Here is a 14,125-nt window from a genome sequence, read left to right on the forward strand (position 1 = left end):
ACACACACACACACCCCTTTGTGGGACATGTAGTCCAGAGCTCGTGCCGGTAGACACACCCGCACCCACCCTTGCATTCTGGGACATGTAGTCCAGAGCTCGTAAACTCGTGTAGTCCCATATACTGCAGCTACAGTAACGCCTCGCTGTAAACGTTTCCCCGCGGAATTCTGGGAAATGTGGTCCAGGAGCTCCGGGTTAGTCGCAGGCACTTCCGCCCCAGGAGGACAACGTAGCAGCCATCTTTTGCCTGATTATGGTGTTTCATGTCGGCTCTTCACGACCCATTCAAGCTTCCTCGACATGCGCCTGGGGCCAACCTTTCCAGACCTTTCATTTGTGGAGAAAGAGGAGGAGCGGCTAAAAGCGGAGGTTTGAGGGCCTAGAGTGGTGATATACGTCCCCCGGGCGGAGCTTCTTTGCGTTTGGTAACGTACTCGGGATGGGGTGGGCTCAGGTCGTGCCTCCTGGGGTTTGAGGGTCTCCCCGGTTTTCTTCACCCTTAACCTGACCCCGTCCCCCACGTATGAGCTAGCCCTACCACTTCATACGACGTCACATTGGGTGAGTTGCTTAATTCCTCTGTGCCTCCGTTGCTGTTCGGTAAAAGGGGGAAAAAAGGAATGCTTTCTTAATATAGTGTTGTGAGAAAAAACGAGATAGCACAAGTAAAAGGTCTACAACTACCTGATACATTATTGTTATTAATACTACTCTAATAAGGGAGGCACCCATTTCGCAGCGGGATTCTGTGAGCCCAGGAAGCTGAATTGTCCTGGACTCCTCGCCTGTTTTGGGAGGAGAGCACTATCTAGCTGGTACGGGGGCGGAAGGGGCTGCGGTATGAATTATTGGGGATGGAAACACAGCCCTGGTATTTCACAGTCTCCTTTCCTTCTCCAGCCCTGACTTCTCAAAAAGCACTGCACGGAGGAAGAGGCAACAGAGCCCTACGTGAGTAGGACTTGGCATTCTTCTACTTAAGATATTCATATAAATTGTAGAACGTATGGGACATGGGTAACGATTATAACTGAGCCTTGGTCACTAATTTCCATTCTAAAAGCTTTATGCAAATGAACACATTTCCATCAGGCAGTGGCTCTGTGAATTGGTACTGCTGTTTTCTCTAACGATGAGGAGATGGGGGCAGGGAACACAACCCTGTTGGCCCATCCTCACCCAGATGGTAGGAGGCAGAGCTGGGGTTGGGACCCAGGCAGTTTGAGTCCAGCACCTGAGTTTGCTAATCCCTTTGGTATATTCTCTTTGAGCATAAGGTACTGGCTAGAATCATATCATGAAAGTCGGTTGGGACCTTGAGAGCAAGATTTAGGCTATTTTATGAGGTTTTTTTTTGCGGTACGCGGGCCTCTCACTGTTGTGGCCTCTCCTGTTGAGGAGCACAGGCTCCAGATGCGCAGGCTCAGCGGCCATGGCTCACTGGACCTAGCCGCTCTGCGGCATGTGGGATCTTCCTGGGCCGGGGCACGAACCCGTGTCCCCTGCATCAGCAGGCGGACTCTCAACCACTGCGCCACCAGGGAAGCCCTATTTTATGAGTTTTTAAGATAGTTTTCTCAACTCGGTCATTTATTTTATTTCAAATAATATGTATATCATAGAAATAGCATAACCATTATGGAAAAATACGGATAAATACATAAAGAAAATTTTTAATTATCTATAACTTTAGGATGTAAAGATAACAGTTGTTAATGTTTTAGTGCCTTTTTGTCTGGTTACTCTTTGTGTATGTTTCTGTGTAGTGGAGGCTGTTTTGTGTGGGACTGATGTTACACTGCAGTGCTACTCAAATTGTGGTCCACAAACCAGCGGCACTGGCATCACTTGGATAGAAATGCCCAGCCTTGAGCCCCATTCAAGACCTTCTGATTTATAATTTCTGCATAGGGGGCCCAGGAGGCTGCGTTCCAACAAGATCCCGCAGTAATTCACATGCACGTGAAAATTCGAGAAGCTCAAGAGAGGGTCTTTTCTGGAAACTGAGGCCGAGCAAATTGACCCTGCTGGGTGTCACAGATAAAACTGAGCTGGATTCACCAAAGCCCTACTTAGTCCAATGATTTTATTCCCCCACTAGTTATTGTCAACTGTCAGGGCCCCTTTCAAAATCCTGAATTGAGCAGAAGACAGCTAGCAAGTGTAGAGTCAAAATGCAGGTCGTTAGATATATATCTTTCCCAGGCTTTGGGGAGTGGAATCATTGCCATCTTTTGTACTAGATCGAACCCCGGCCCCCTGCATTGGGAATGTGGAGTCTTATCCACTTATTTCTTATCCACTTATTTCTTAAGCTCCCATTTATTTTCTTAAACTTTCCTATGTTTATTATGATATAATTACAATTCAGATTCCTGTCTCTTTTAATTTGAATTAGGTATGGACTGTCAAACTATTTTTTATTGTTGTTGCAGAATCCTGGCTTTTATTAGTTCTCTTTACCTCTGTGCATAATTGTCAAAACGGTACTTCCTGTTTAAAAAGAAACAACGTATTTTTATACCTTTTGTAAAAAGTTGTCCATGTCAATTTAAATGTTATTGTTGCAGTAACAAAATCTTTAGGAAGACAAGCAGAGCTTTTCAGAAGTCTAAAGACTCTCACATAACAGGGCAACAGCTGTGACCTCCACATGTCTGACAGTGTTCTGCTGGTAGAAGTCACATCTCTAAGGATAATTTCTAACTAAAATGTCATCTGCTTCACCGCAGTTGCTAAGAAATAAGAAACCCTGACGATGGTGTTCTCAGAGCTTTCTACCTTACAACGATCTCACGAGGTGGATGCCATTGTTCTCCCCCACCTGCAGATGACAGAACTGAGGCGAAGAGATGTTAATAACTTGCCCAGGATGACACTGCTAGTGAATGGCGTAGCCTGATCACAGCCCATGCATATTGACTCCAAAACCTACTCTTACTTACATGGTCTCTGTTTACACCATACCCAGAATAAGAATGACCACTGTGGAAGCTGCAGGCACACTGTGAGGGGGCCACTGTGTGTGGATGGGCAGGTCATTCCTCACACAGCCACTGAGAGGGGTCACGGGGGCATCTGGTATCCGTGTGGGGCTCTGCTCATCAAGCATAATCAGCTCTAGCCACCCCGAGGACTGGGAGCCTTGGTAATTCACAATGAGCACCACGTGGGTTAGTGACTTTTTTTTTTTTTTTAACCAGTTTCCATTGACTTCTTTCTTCTTTCCCTGTCTGTCTTGCTAGGACTCTGCACTTCCCCAGAAGGAGAGAGAAAATGAGCACATTCCAGGTGAGTAGAGCTTGCCTTTCTTGCTGTTAAAAACGCCATTTTTGTACTCAGATTGGACACAGGTTTTCCTCTTTTTTTTTTTGATTGGAATATAGTTGATTTACAGTGTTGTGTTAATTTCAGGTGTACAGCAAAGTGATTCAGTTATACATATATATACATATATTTTCAGATTCTTTTCTCTTATAGGTTATTACAAAATATTGGGTATAGTTCCATATGGGTTTTTCTTTTTCAAGGAGAGTCTAAGCATATGAGGACCTGAGTATGCCATGTGTGCTTTTTTAAAAATTCCTGTTACATTTAATTGGTTTCGGTTTTAATTTTTGTTTTATTTCATCATTTTTTTATTTCACAAGTAAAAGAAAAATTAAGGGAAATGAAGGACATCTTCCACTTTACTGCTTACCTGCTTACAAATTAGCTGCTTTTATATTTCTGTAATCTCCTCATCATATGTATTCATAGCTGTGTATTTGTATTTATAACATAGATACAGTTTTAAATTGTTTTTTTCATTTAATACTAGCTAACATTCACTTTTAATTGCTTTATCATGTTCTCACAAACTTATACACCTATTTTTTAAACTGTTCTTTATTCACAGACATTTAGTTTAAAGACTTTTACTGTTTTAGGAACACTACAGTGACAGTGTTCCTGATTTAACCTTTTTACCAAAATATCTGTTCTGAAGAATATTGCCTCTCTTTGCCCTTAACATACTAGGTTTAGGTATTCAGAATTGAAGAGGTGTGTTTTATATGTGGTGCCTTGGATGTTTTTTGGTAGAATATCCAAATACGGCACAGCACAGCAGGATCAAACTGCTGCTTCACGCAGAAAAAATAACGTATTGTTAGAAGTTTTCTCATGACCAGAGTTAGATTCAGTCTTCCTCATGTTTGAGTCAGACCCTTTGTGTATTTTATTTACTGGTTTGTTTCTTTTTCCATCTTATTTTTTTTTCTAATCAGAGTAATACATGACCTTAGTTTAAAAAGTCCAGTGGTACTTAAAGCACTTGTCACTGCATAGACACCTCAGAACAATTGTATAAAGAGGTGCTTGGTTTCATCTTTGTTTTAAATATAAAGAATAGGGGTTGTGAAAAAAGGAGGAACCAACTCAGACTCACCCAGAAAACCAAGGGTCTGGAGTCAGAGTATTGCATTCAAGCAAAAGACAGAAACGGGGAAAGAGAGAGTTTTCATTCAGAGACCTGGCATGGCCTTTTGGTTAATTTCCACGTATAACACTCCTTCTCAGCTGGTTCCCACCTCAATGAGAAAGCAGGTGCCATCAAATACTGCCGGGATTAAATCGGTAACTGTTTCTGGGGCGCTTGGCAATAATTATTAAAAAGTGAAAGCTTTTTAGTTCAGAATCCAGTGGTTAGAATTCTGGGGAGTTTACTTATGAGTTGTCTGAGAGCCCCAGGTAAATACACAAAGCTTTCTGTTTCATAGCCGCACGTCTGGTGAGTCTGAGGAAAGTCAGTGTGTGGCATTGGCAGGATGGAAGGAGCGGGTGCTGGGGAGTCTGCCCACCGCACAGGAGCCGGAGCAACTTCCCACCCTCCTCCTCTCCTCGGGGCTGCCCCTCTTCCACTGGCCACTGGGTATAAGATTGAGGTGGTGTTGTTTGTCGTAGGAGGCGGTGACTTTCAAGGACGTGGCCGTGGCCTTCACAGAGGAGGAGCTGGGGCTGCTGGACTCGGCCCAGAGGAAGCTGTACCAGGATGTGATGGTGGAAAACTTCCGGAACCTGGTCTCAGTGGGTGAGGACAGCCTTTCTCTGCGAGTGTCTTTGTGACCTTGGTGTTTCAAGGCTTTGGGCCTTTTGAGATGGTTCCCTGAGTTTGGGGACCAGACTTTTACAATTCCTGTGGGACACGAGAGGATGTCTCTGGTCTTTCTAAACAGTGTGTTTCAGGTCCTTTTCATTTATTTTGTAAAAGAACTGTAAATCGACAGTATCTTGTTGTACCTTGTGTATTCTTTTTCAGATTTCCCTCCCTGCCATTAGTGGATTATAAAGCCAATTTATTGAGCCCTACGTGTGATTTTTTAATGAAATAAAATAGTATAGAAAATATCAGAGTTTCTTAGGAAGAGTACAACACATTGCAGCAAAAACTGTGGGCGATGGCATGAGTGGTGTGAGAGCCAGTGGGAACAGAGTTGATGAAAATAGACATTGGTTAGAAATAGGTCATTCAAGCTTCATTGTAGTAATGTATACTTCTACATGTGTATCTAGGTTGTGAAATAAATGCTGTTTCTTCAATGGGTCATGATACAAAGTTTGAAAAACACGGCTTTCAGTATCTTGAATATGCAGTTGGAACTCAAATTTCTAGTAAACTTTAGCTCTAGCCCGTTCATGTTAACTTGTGACTTTGCATGTTCTCATTCTTCAGATGAGATACAAAACATATAGAAAGAGAAGAGAGGCTTTGGTTGATGAATTCAGCAATGCAGATAGAAATTTAGGTAAGAACCAAGCAGTCGTGAGTTCTTGTGGTTAGCTCGCTATCTGTTTTGCTTCTCACCAGCCCTGTGCTGTCCATCACCTGGTCCCAGTTGGAAATCTCTTTCCAGGATTATTGCATAGTCTTTGTACTGGTCACCTGTTCCCACCCTTCTCCTCCCACAGTTTGTTCTTCAAGTGGCAAAGTGATCTTTTGTAACTTTAAGTCAGGTTATGTTCTTGTTTCAAAATTCTCTTGTGGCTTCTTTTACTTAGAATAAAAACCACTTAAAGTGGCTTCTAGAGTCTTCTGTGGGTTGCTGTTCGTTCCCCACCACCTCCCTGAATACATCACCTCTCCTCCCTCTTACCCTGTCTTTTCCAGACCTGCAAAGGATGCTTCTGCCACAGAGCGTTTTCCTTTGTCCTTCTCTCTGCCTGGAATACTCTTTCACCTGTAATCTTTTAGGCCTCTTTACTTCTTTCAGTCAGTCACCTTAAAGATGATGAGAGGGCGGTCCTCTGACCACCCTATGGAAAATACAGTCCTCTCTTTCTTACTCTCTTTGCCCTGCTTTGTTTTGTCTCTAAGCGTTTCACTCATGTACATTTTTGTTCACCTGTTTGTCACCTCTTTTTCTTCCACTGGAGGGTAATCCAGGAGTGGAGGAGGAATTTGGTCTGTTATGTTTATTGCTCACTAGCCTCAGTGCTTAGCATAGTCTTGGTACATGACAGGGACTCTTAAATATTTCTTGAATAAACGAATGAGTTAATGGATAGAGAAATTAGCCTTCCATGAAAATAGCTAGTAGGCGGTGAACAAATCCGAGTGAATAAGGGATATTGCCAAATGTTGTTTTGTCTTCAAATGAATTCCTAGCCTAATTCTAACTTCTCAGGTGCCCATGATGTGTGTATGTGTGTGTTTGCCTTTCTGTACAAGTTGGCCCTCATCAACTTGCACAAAAAACATGTATAGAACCTGTAATTATAACCAAACTGAGTAAAATGCTTTCCCTGTGACTTTCCTTGAGCTCTTAGTAGCAGAGCATATTCATTTGGGGAGGAAATACTGTTTTGAATGAGGATTCTTATGTCTACTTCTTAGGTAGCTCTCGCATAGAAGGAAAGAAAATTCTATTTCCTTATCCTTTATACCAGGGGAGAACAGGTCTCAGAAAACAGCCAGCTGGTGAGTTAGCCTTTCCCTTAAAAGATTTGCCCCGATGCGTCCCATTTGCTTCCTCCAAAGCCCACCTCACTAGTAAGAAATCGATCTTTGTTAGCTCTACAAATATTTTGTGTGTGTGTGTGTGTGTGTGTGTGCATTTGTATGTATCTTGTAGAAGGCATTTTAGATAATGTCACCTTGAGTGCTTTGATCATTCTTTAATAGTTTCTAGTCTGTTTCTTCTCAATACTTCTCACAAGCTATGGAATTTATTCCCAGCTCACTCATAAACCCCGTTCTTCACTTTGGAACTCATTCTTCTTAAAGACCAATGTATCTGTGTCCAAAAATTTTCCATGCTGTTTTTAAAGAGACAGCATTCTTCCCTAGCCTCTAAATTTTGACTCCTACTTGGCAGGGGGAGTGTGGGAACGTATTAGGCAGCACAAATGCCTCAGAAGGATCCAGTGCATAGGTCTTCATGCTTTTTTTTACCCCCACTGATTCTTAGAACCTTTTTTAAAAATTAATTAATTTATTTTTGGTTGCATTGGGTCTTCGTTGCTGCACATGGGCTTTTCTCTAGTTGTGGCGAGTGGGAGCAGCTCTTTGTTGTGGTGCGCAGGCTTCTCATTGCAGTGGCTTCCTTATTGCAGAGCACAGGCTCTAGGCATGTGGGCTTCAGTAGTTGTGGCACACGGACTCAGTAGTTGTGGCTCACGGGCTCTAGAGTGCAGGCTCAGTAGTTGTGGCTCACGGGCTTAGTTGCTCCGTGGCATGTGGGATCTTTCCGGACCAGGGCTCAAACCTGTGTCCCCTGCACTGGCAGGCAGATTATTAACCACCGTGCCACCGGGGAAGTCCCGATTTTTAGCACCTTTCATATTTTCCTCAGCACTAACCCCCTTGGTGTACTGCCACCTCTGGTGCAGCCTTTCAACTTAAGCAAAACTGTACTTTCCAGTCCTTTTCCTGCATCTGATACCTGACTTGCAAAAGCTCTTTCGCTTCTCTGACTTGGTTCAAACTTAACCTGGGATTCAGAATTGTAGAGAATCCTAGAAATCAAACTGAGTTCACCTGTGCATGCATTTCTTGAGCCCTGACTAACTGCCAGGCACTGTTAAAGCTGTGAGCACAGCAAAATGCTTGTCTTTATTGATACTGTATTGTGGTAGGAATGACATGTAATTTTTGAAAGATGATTTAAATGGTATGTCAGATGGTAGTCATTTGGTTTTAAATGGGTTTCATTAATGCTAAGTATTTAGGAGTTTAATGGACCATCTCTTGGTTTCTGTTAGTATATAAACCAGAGAACTTCATTTGTCATGTGAAAGATAAGCTGAACCATCCTGAGGTTCATTAAAGTCTCATACTGTGTCTTAAGTGTAAAATCTTGAATCTTTGAACAAAGCTTTCACGTGTCCACATCTCTGAATTCTCTGTCCTTATAGAAGAAAACAATCAAAGTGAGTTGAGGGCCGTTCAAGACAGAGGATCACGTGAAGAGCTTTCCTGCTGGCAAATCTGGCAACAAATTGCAAATGACTTAACCAGATGCCAAGACTCCATGATAAATAGTTGTCAGTTCCACAAACAAGTTGATTCCCCCTGCCAGATTGGGGCAGGACTCTCTATTCAAATTTCTGAAGATGAGAACCATATATTAAATGATAAAGCAGGTGATCCCAGTAATACTGGAAATCCAAGGTTTGCCACTTTGAGAGCCCAAGATTCTTGGAGGAAAACTTCATTGACTGAGTCACAGAATTATCAGAATAGACACCAGCAAATTTCCATGAAAAATAAACTGTGTCAGTGTAAAGAGGATGTTGACACCATCAGTTGGATTTCACATCACCTTGATGCTCACGGAGTACACAAGGATCAAAAATCTTACGGCTACAGTGATTATAGAAAAGATAGCATGAGGGTTTCAACACTGGATCAGAATACTGTGATTCACACAAGACAAAAACCTTACCAGTGTAATGAATGTAAAGAAACCTTCATTGATCTCTCCACCTTTGATCTTCACCAGCAATTACACTCAAAAGAGAAGTCTCATATGTGCAGTGAGTGTGGAAAAGGCTTCCGTTACAGCTCGGTTCTTCATATTCATCAGAGAGTTCACGTGGGAGGAAAACACAGTGAGTGTGATGAGTGTGGCAAGGAGTTCAGTCAGAGCTCACAGCTGCAGACTCCTCAGAAAGTCCACACTGTAGAGAAACCGTTCAAATGTGGGGAATGTGGGAAAGGCTTCAGTCGTAGGTCAGCACTTACTATTCATTGTAAAGTCCACACGGGAGAGAAACCTTACAATTGTGAGGAGTGTGGGAGGGCCTTCAGTCAGGCCTCTCACCTTCAGGACCATCAGAGAGTCCACACTGGGGAGAAACCTTTCAAATGTGACACGTGTGATAAGAGCTTCAGTCGGAATTCACACCTTCAGTCCCATCAGAGAGTCCATACGGGAGAGAAACCATACAAATGTGAGGAGTGTGGGAAGGGCTTCATTTGTAGCTCAAATCTATACATTCATCAGAGAGTCCACACAGGAGAAAAACCCTACAAATGTGAGGAATGCGGGAAAGGCTTTAGTCGGCCTTCAAGTCTTCAGGCCCATCAGGGAGTCCACACTGGAGAGAAATCATATATATGTAATGTGTGTGGTAAAGGCTTTACTCTGAGTTCAAACCTTCAGGCACATCAAAGAGTCCATACAGGAGAGAAACCATACAAATGTAATGAGTGTGGGAAGAGCTTCAGGAGGAACTCCCATTACCAAGTTCATCTGGTTGTCCACACAGGGGAGAAGCCCTATAAATGTGAGGTATGTGGGAAGGGCTTCAGTCAGAGTTCATATCTTCAAATCCATCAGAAGGCCCACAGTGTAGAGAAACCTTACAGGTGTGAGGAGTGTGGACAGGGCTTCAATCAGAGTTCACGACTTCAGATCCACCAGCTGATCCATACCGGTGAGAAGCCATACAAATGTGAAGAGTGTGGGAAGGGATTCAGTCGTAGAGCAGATCTTAAAATTCATTGCAGAATCCACACCGGAGAGAAACCGTATAATTGTGAGGAGTGTGGGAAAGTCTTCAGGCAGGCCTCAAATCTTCTGGCCCATCAGAGAGTCCACAGTGGAGAAAAACCATTCAAATGTGAAGAGTGTGGGAAGAGCTTTGGTCGGAGTTCACACCTTCAAGCCCATCAAAAAGTCCATACTGGAGAAAAGCCATACAAATGTGAGGAGTGTGGGAAGGGTTTCAAGTGGAGCCTGAACCTCGACATGCATCAGAGAGTCCACACAGGAGAGAAACCATATAAGTGTGGGGAGTGTGGGAAGCACTTCAGTCAGGCCTCAAGTCTTCAGCTTCATCAGAGTGTCCACACTGGAGAGAAGCCGTACAGATGTGATGTGTGTGGTAAAGTCTTTAGTCGGTCTTCACAGCTTCAGTATCACAGGCGAGTTCACACAGGGGAGAAACCTTACCAGTGTGAGACGTGTGGTAAAAGCTTCAGTTGGCGCTCCAATCTAACAATTCATCACAGAATCCATGCTGCTGATAAATCCTATAAAAGTGATAGGAGTGGTAAGACCATCAGAGAGCCCACACACGAAAAAATTTCCATAAAATGATTAAAAAAAAACAAAAACAAAAAACAACCCAGGTGTCATGTGAATTCTTCCAGTCATCAAGTTCAAAAGAAAAACAAATCATTTGTTTCATTAAAGTCAGTGTTTCAACCATAGCTCAACATGTCCCAGTAGTCAGGAGGCCACACAGCAGAGAACCCTGGTAAATGGTGTAGTAAGTTTGAACTTTGACCTCTATTAAATATTAGGAGAGAAGCCTTAGTATGAGTTTTAGCAGGCCTTGTACAAAAAAAATATGATGGACATGCCAAAATTTATGCCCATTACAACATAAACTCCACGAATGCAGAGACGTTTGTTCTGAATCTACAGTCTGAACATTGTCAGCTACTTCGTAGGTGCTCGATATTTGTCCAATTAATGAGGAAAAACTTTTTGAAAATTATGTTGCAATCCCCTCCAAAATTTCATAAAAATTTGTATTCAGAGCAGTTAACCTAAATGTGGCCTTAAAAGTAATTCAGGGAGACAAAAAGTTGAAGTGTTAGAAAACCACTCAGTATTGCAATTTGTAATATGAATGTGGCATCATCCTGTTATAATTAGCTCCATTTGTCTCTCCCCAGCCTCGCTTCTAGTTGGATCTTATCTTGGACTTTGTCTTATATTCTGTTAATTTTTTACAGTACAAATTCAGTTATCTTTTGTGACAGTATAGATTTACTGAAAATGGATTGTTCATCTTGCAATACAGAAAACATACTGTCGACCCTTTTATCAAGAATGTCAAGGCAGAGGTTTAAGTGTCAGAAAGAGTTACTAATGACAGTGACAGAGGACAAACATTTCTTAGTAAATGAAATGACCGTTGGTTTCTTATTCACCACATTTCCATCTAGGTTTTGATGTGATTGTCTCCCAAGGGTTTTAGCATTACTTTCATCAAGACTTCTTAAGTAGAGAAAAGAGGCTGTTTGAAGTAGATTACTTTTGTCAAGTTCTGTATCTCCTTACTCCTTCTCTCTGGCCTGAGATAAAAATTATTTGTTGAAATTTGGTAATTTCATCAAACATTTATTCAGTGACTGACGTGCACACTTTTTCCTAGCGGTGGATTGAAAAATTGATTTTCAAAGTGAAGTTGGTGAGTACATATCAAAATATAGAACGTGTATCCCTTTGATATAGAAATCATAGAATAGGACCTTATAATTAGGAAATTCAAATAGAAAAGATGAGTAGCACGTCAATGTTACTAAATTTTGTAAAAGTGAAATATTCAATAGGAATTTCTTTATATTTTAAGATACTTATGTAATAACAGATCTGTTAAAATGATGGCATAAACTTAATGACAGAAGCATGTAACAGTTTAATGTATTTTAGGTACATCACATACCTTAATCAAACACGTATGTGTGTGTGTTAATGCATCCTATCATCTGTAAAGGAATATTCACCCTTATGTAAACAGTGGCAAGATTTTCAGGGATTTTTTCCACATTTAACTTCCATATTTTAAGTTTTTCATTGAGCATCAATTTTCCAATAAAATACTGTTATTTTTATAGTAACATAGGTAGTAAAATAATGTAAAATATATTAAAAATTACTAAGAACATATTAATCCCTCAGTAAAAAATCCTATCATCATGAGGTATATATATATGAACAAAATTAAGGAATAGACTTCTAGAAATCAGTTATAAAAAGAAAAAATTTATATGGTTATTCAAAGATACAGAATATTAGTCAGTGTAACTGTATAATTAATGCATTTGAAGTTTAGCATAAATCCATGCAGCCCAGAATATTGTTTTAATTCCAACAGTAGAAATTTACACATCCTAGTTCTCCCCGTCAGACTTCCTTACTGGGTGAATGGATGGAGAGCCTGGGGTACCAGCTTGTCCTTTCAAGTGCTTGGTCTGACTGGGGAAGTAGTTGGGTCATTCCAGACACTATGACACAGAAAACCGTTAGCTGTGGGAAAAACGGAATTTACCCTCCACCAAATTTTTTAAAATTGTTTACAAAGTAACAGTGATTGGGCAAATCCTGAAGATAGAGAGTGGAAATAGGCAAGTTTTAGAGTAAAATTTATCAACGATTCCCTAAGGAAAAATGTGCATAGGGAAGAAACCGAGAATGATGGGAACAAGTTGCTAAGGAGGAGGTTTGCATACCATTTCCTACTTCTTAGTCATTTCACTGATGTTTAACACTTACTTGGTTAAAGGGCTTTACTCAGCAAAAGATGTATCTAATGTGAGAGGCAGGCTTCCAAGATTGGCTTCCTAGACCACACCTTCACATGTGTATGTAAAGTCCATGCTACCGCAAATTGCATTGCATTAGATGTCAGAAATCCTAGGCCTTTCATGTTTTGTTTTGTTTTGTTTTGTTTGGTAGATATCAGGGTAGCCCACCAACTCTCAAGGTAATTTGTAGTTTAGTGAGTTAAGTCAAGGGTTGGAAAACTACCTCCTGTGAGCCCAATCTGGCTCATTGCCTTTAAAGCTTTATTGGAACATAAAAGCTCTTTATTGGCCCATCCATTTATTTACCATCTTTGAATGTTTCCCATTGTGCTGACAGTGTTTAGTGGTTGTGACGAGCACTGTGGCCCACAAAACCTAAAATATTTACTTTCTGGCCCTTCAGAGAAAAAGTCTGTCGATCCCTGTGGTAAGCCCAAAAGGTTTGTCTCTGTAAGTGAAAGACCACAAGTAGAGCAGAACTTAGACTTGGTTCAGTGAGGATTCCAGAGAGGTTTCCTTCTTGATTCTCATATCTGCCCTTCTGGTTGGCCTTGTTCTTTAGTTTGGTTCAAAGACAGTGGTAGCAACTAGGGACTACCTGTTTCTTTCTTCACATTCAATGAAAGAGCTGCTCTTCCGTTCTGAGTGTTGAGTACACTAGTCACTCCCAGTGCATAGCTTCCTCTAACCTTGACTCCCATCTGTGCTAAAGACTAAACCTTTAGCTTTGTATCCAGTTCCATTGGCCTTTGTAGGGCCTTCAGTTTCAACTCCCACTTGATAGCTTGAGCTCGAAATCTGTTTTTACCGCTGGGGATTTTCTGTCTTAGCTTTGAGCTTGGCTACATAGCAACACTTTGGGGGACTTGTTATAATCAGCATTTCTTTCTTTCCTTCCTTTTTTTTTTTTAAAAGGGGATCCAAAGTCAAATTCAGTCAGTGGCTGAATGACAACACATCGATTCACAACCTTGTAGATTCTCTTAATGTCATAGGGCATCAGTGGGAAGGAGTAGAATCCTGGAAATTTGAGGTGGAAATATATGGGCAGCTTCCAACAAAGCTGAGGCCTATGACCTCTGACCTGTGACCTCTTAGTTGAGCCTCCTGTGCTATTAGAAGAAAGTCTGCCTCTACTCTGAGATAGTTTCCTTGCAGGGGACTGTAGATCCTCAAGACTTGCCTCCACTACCTCTCGTATTTCTAGACCTAGTAATCAGACTAGAGTCCTTGAAATGGGGAAGGGAGCAGGGAAGGGGTGGGTACCCACCGGCTATAAAGTATGACCATGAGGAGACACTGTATCTGCTAAAATAAGGA

The 14,125-nt window shown here is 41.6% G+C and overlaps 2 protein-coding genes across 4 annotated transcripts in view; both read left to right on the forward strand.

Moving 5' to 3' along the window:
• Positions 1-6: 6 nt before the first annotated feature.
• ZNF227 (zinc finger protein 227) overlaps positions 7-14,125 on the forward strand; it is a 42,781-nt gene continuing 28,662 nt past the window's right edge. The window contains exons 1-4 of one of the 3 annotated variants that reach the window (XM_029241342.1): positions 7-818; positions 904-954; positions 3,249-3,294; positions 4,948-5,074. In XM_029241342.1, coding sequence (XP_029097175.1) covers positions 3,280-3,294; positions 4,948-5,074 — 142 coding nt within the window. In that variant the 5' untranslated portion in view covers positions 7-818; positions 904-954; positions 3,249-3,279. The remainder of the gene's footprint in view (positions 819-903; positions 955-3,248; positions 3,295-4,947; positions 5,075-14,125) is intronic. The other 2 variants (XM_029241350.1, XM_029241332.1) reach the window with 2 other exon arrangements.
• On the forward strand, positions 4,958-10,614 carry LOC114906959 (zinc finger protein 226-like). The gene is given in 5 exon segments (XM_029241985.1): positions 4,958-5,074; positions 5,717-5,789; positions 8,398-8,579; positions 8,900-8,928; positions 8,930-10,614. Coding segments are annotated over 4 exon segments (1,941 nt in total). The 5' UTR covers positions 4,958-5,074; the 3' UTR covers positions 10,587-10,614.

This window comes from Monodon monoceros, unplaced genomic scaffold (genome assembly GCF_005190385.1).
Source record: "Monodon monoceros isolate NGI ecotype Baffin Bay Population unplaced genomic scaffold, NGI_Narwhal_1 Super_Scaffold_10, whole genome shotgun sequence".
In the NCBI taxonomy this organism is placed as follows: domain Eukaryota; kingdom Metazoa; phylum Chordata; class Mammalia; order Artiodactyla; family Monodontidae; genus Monodon; species Monodon monoceros.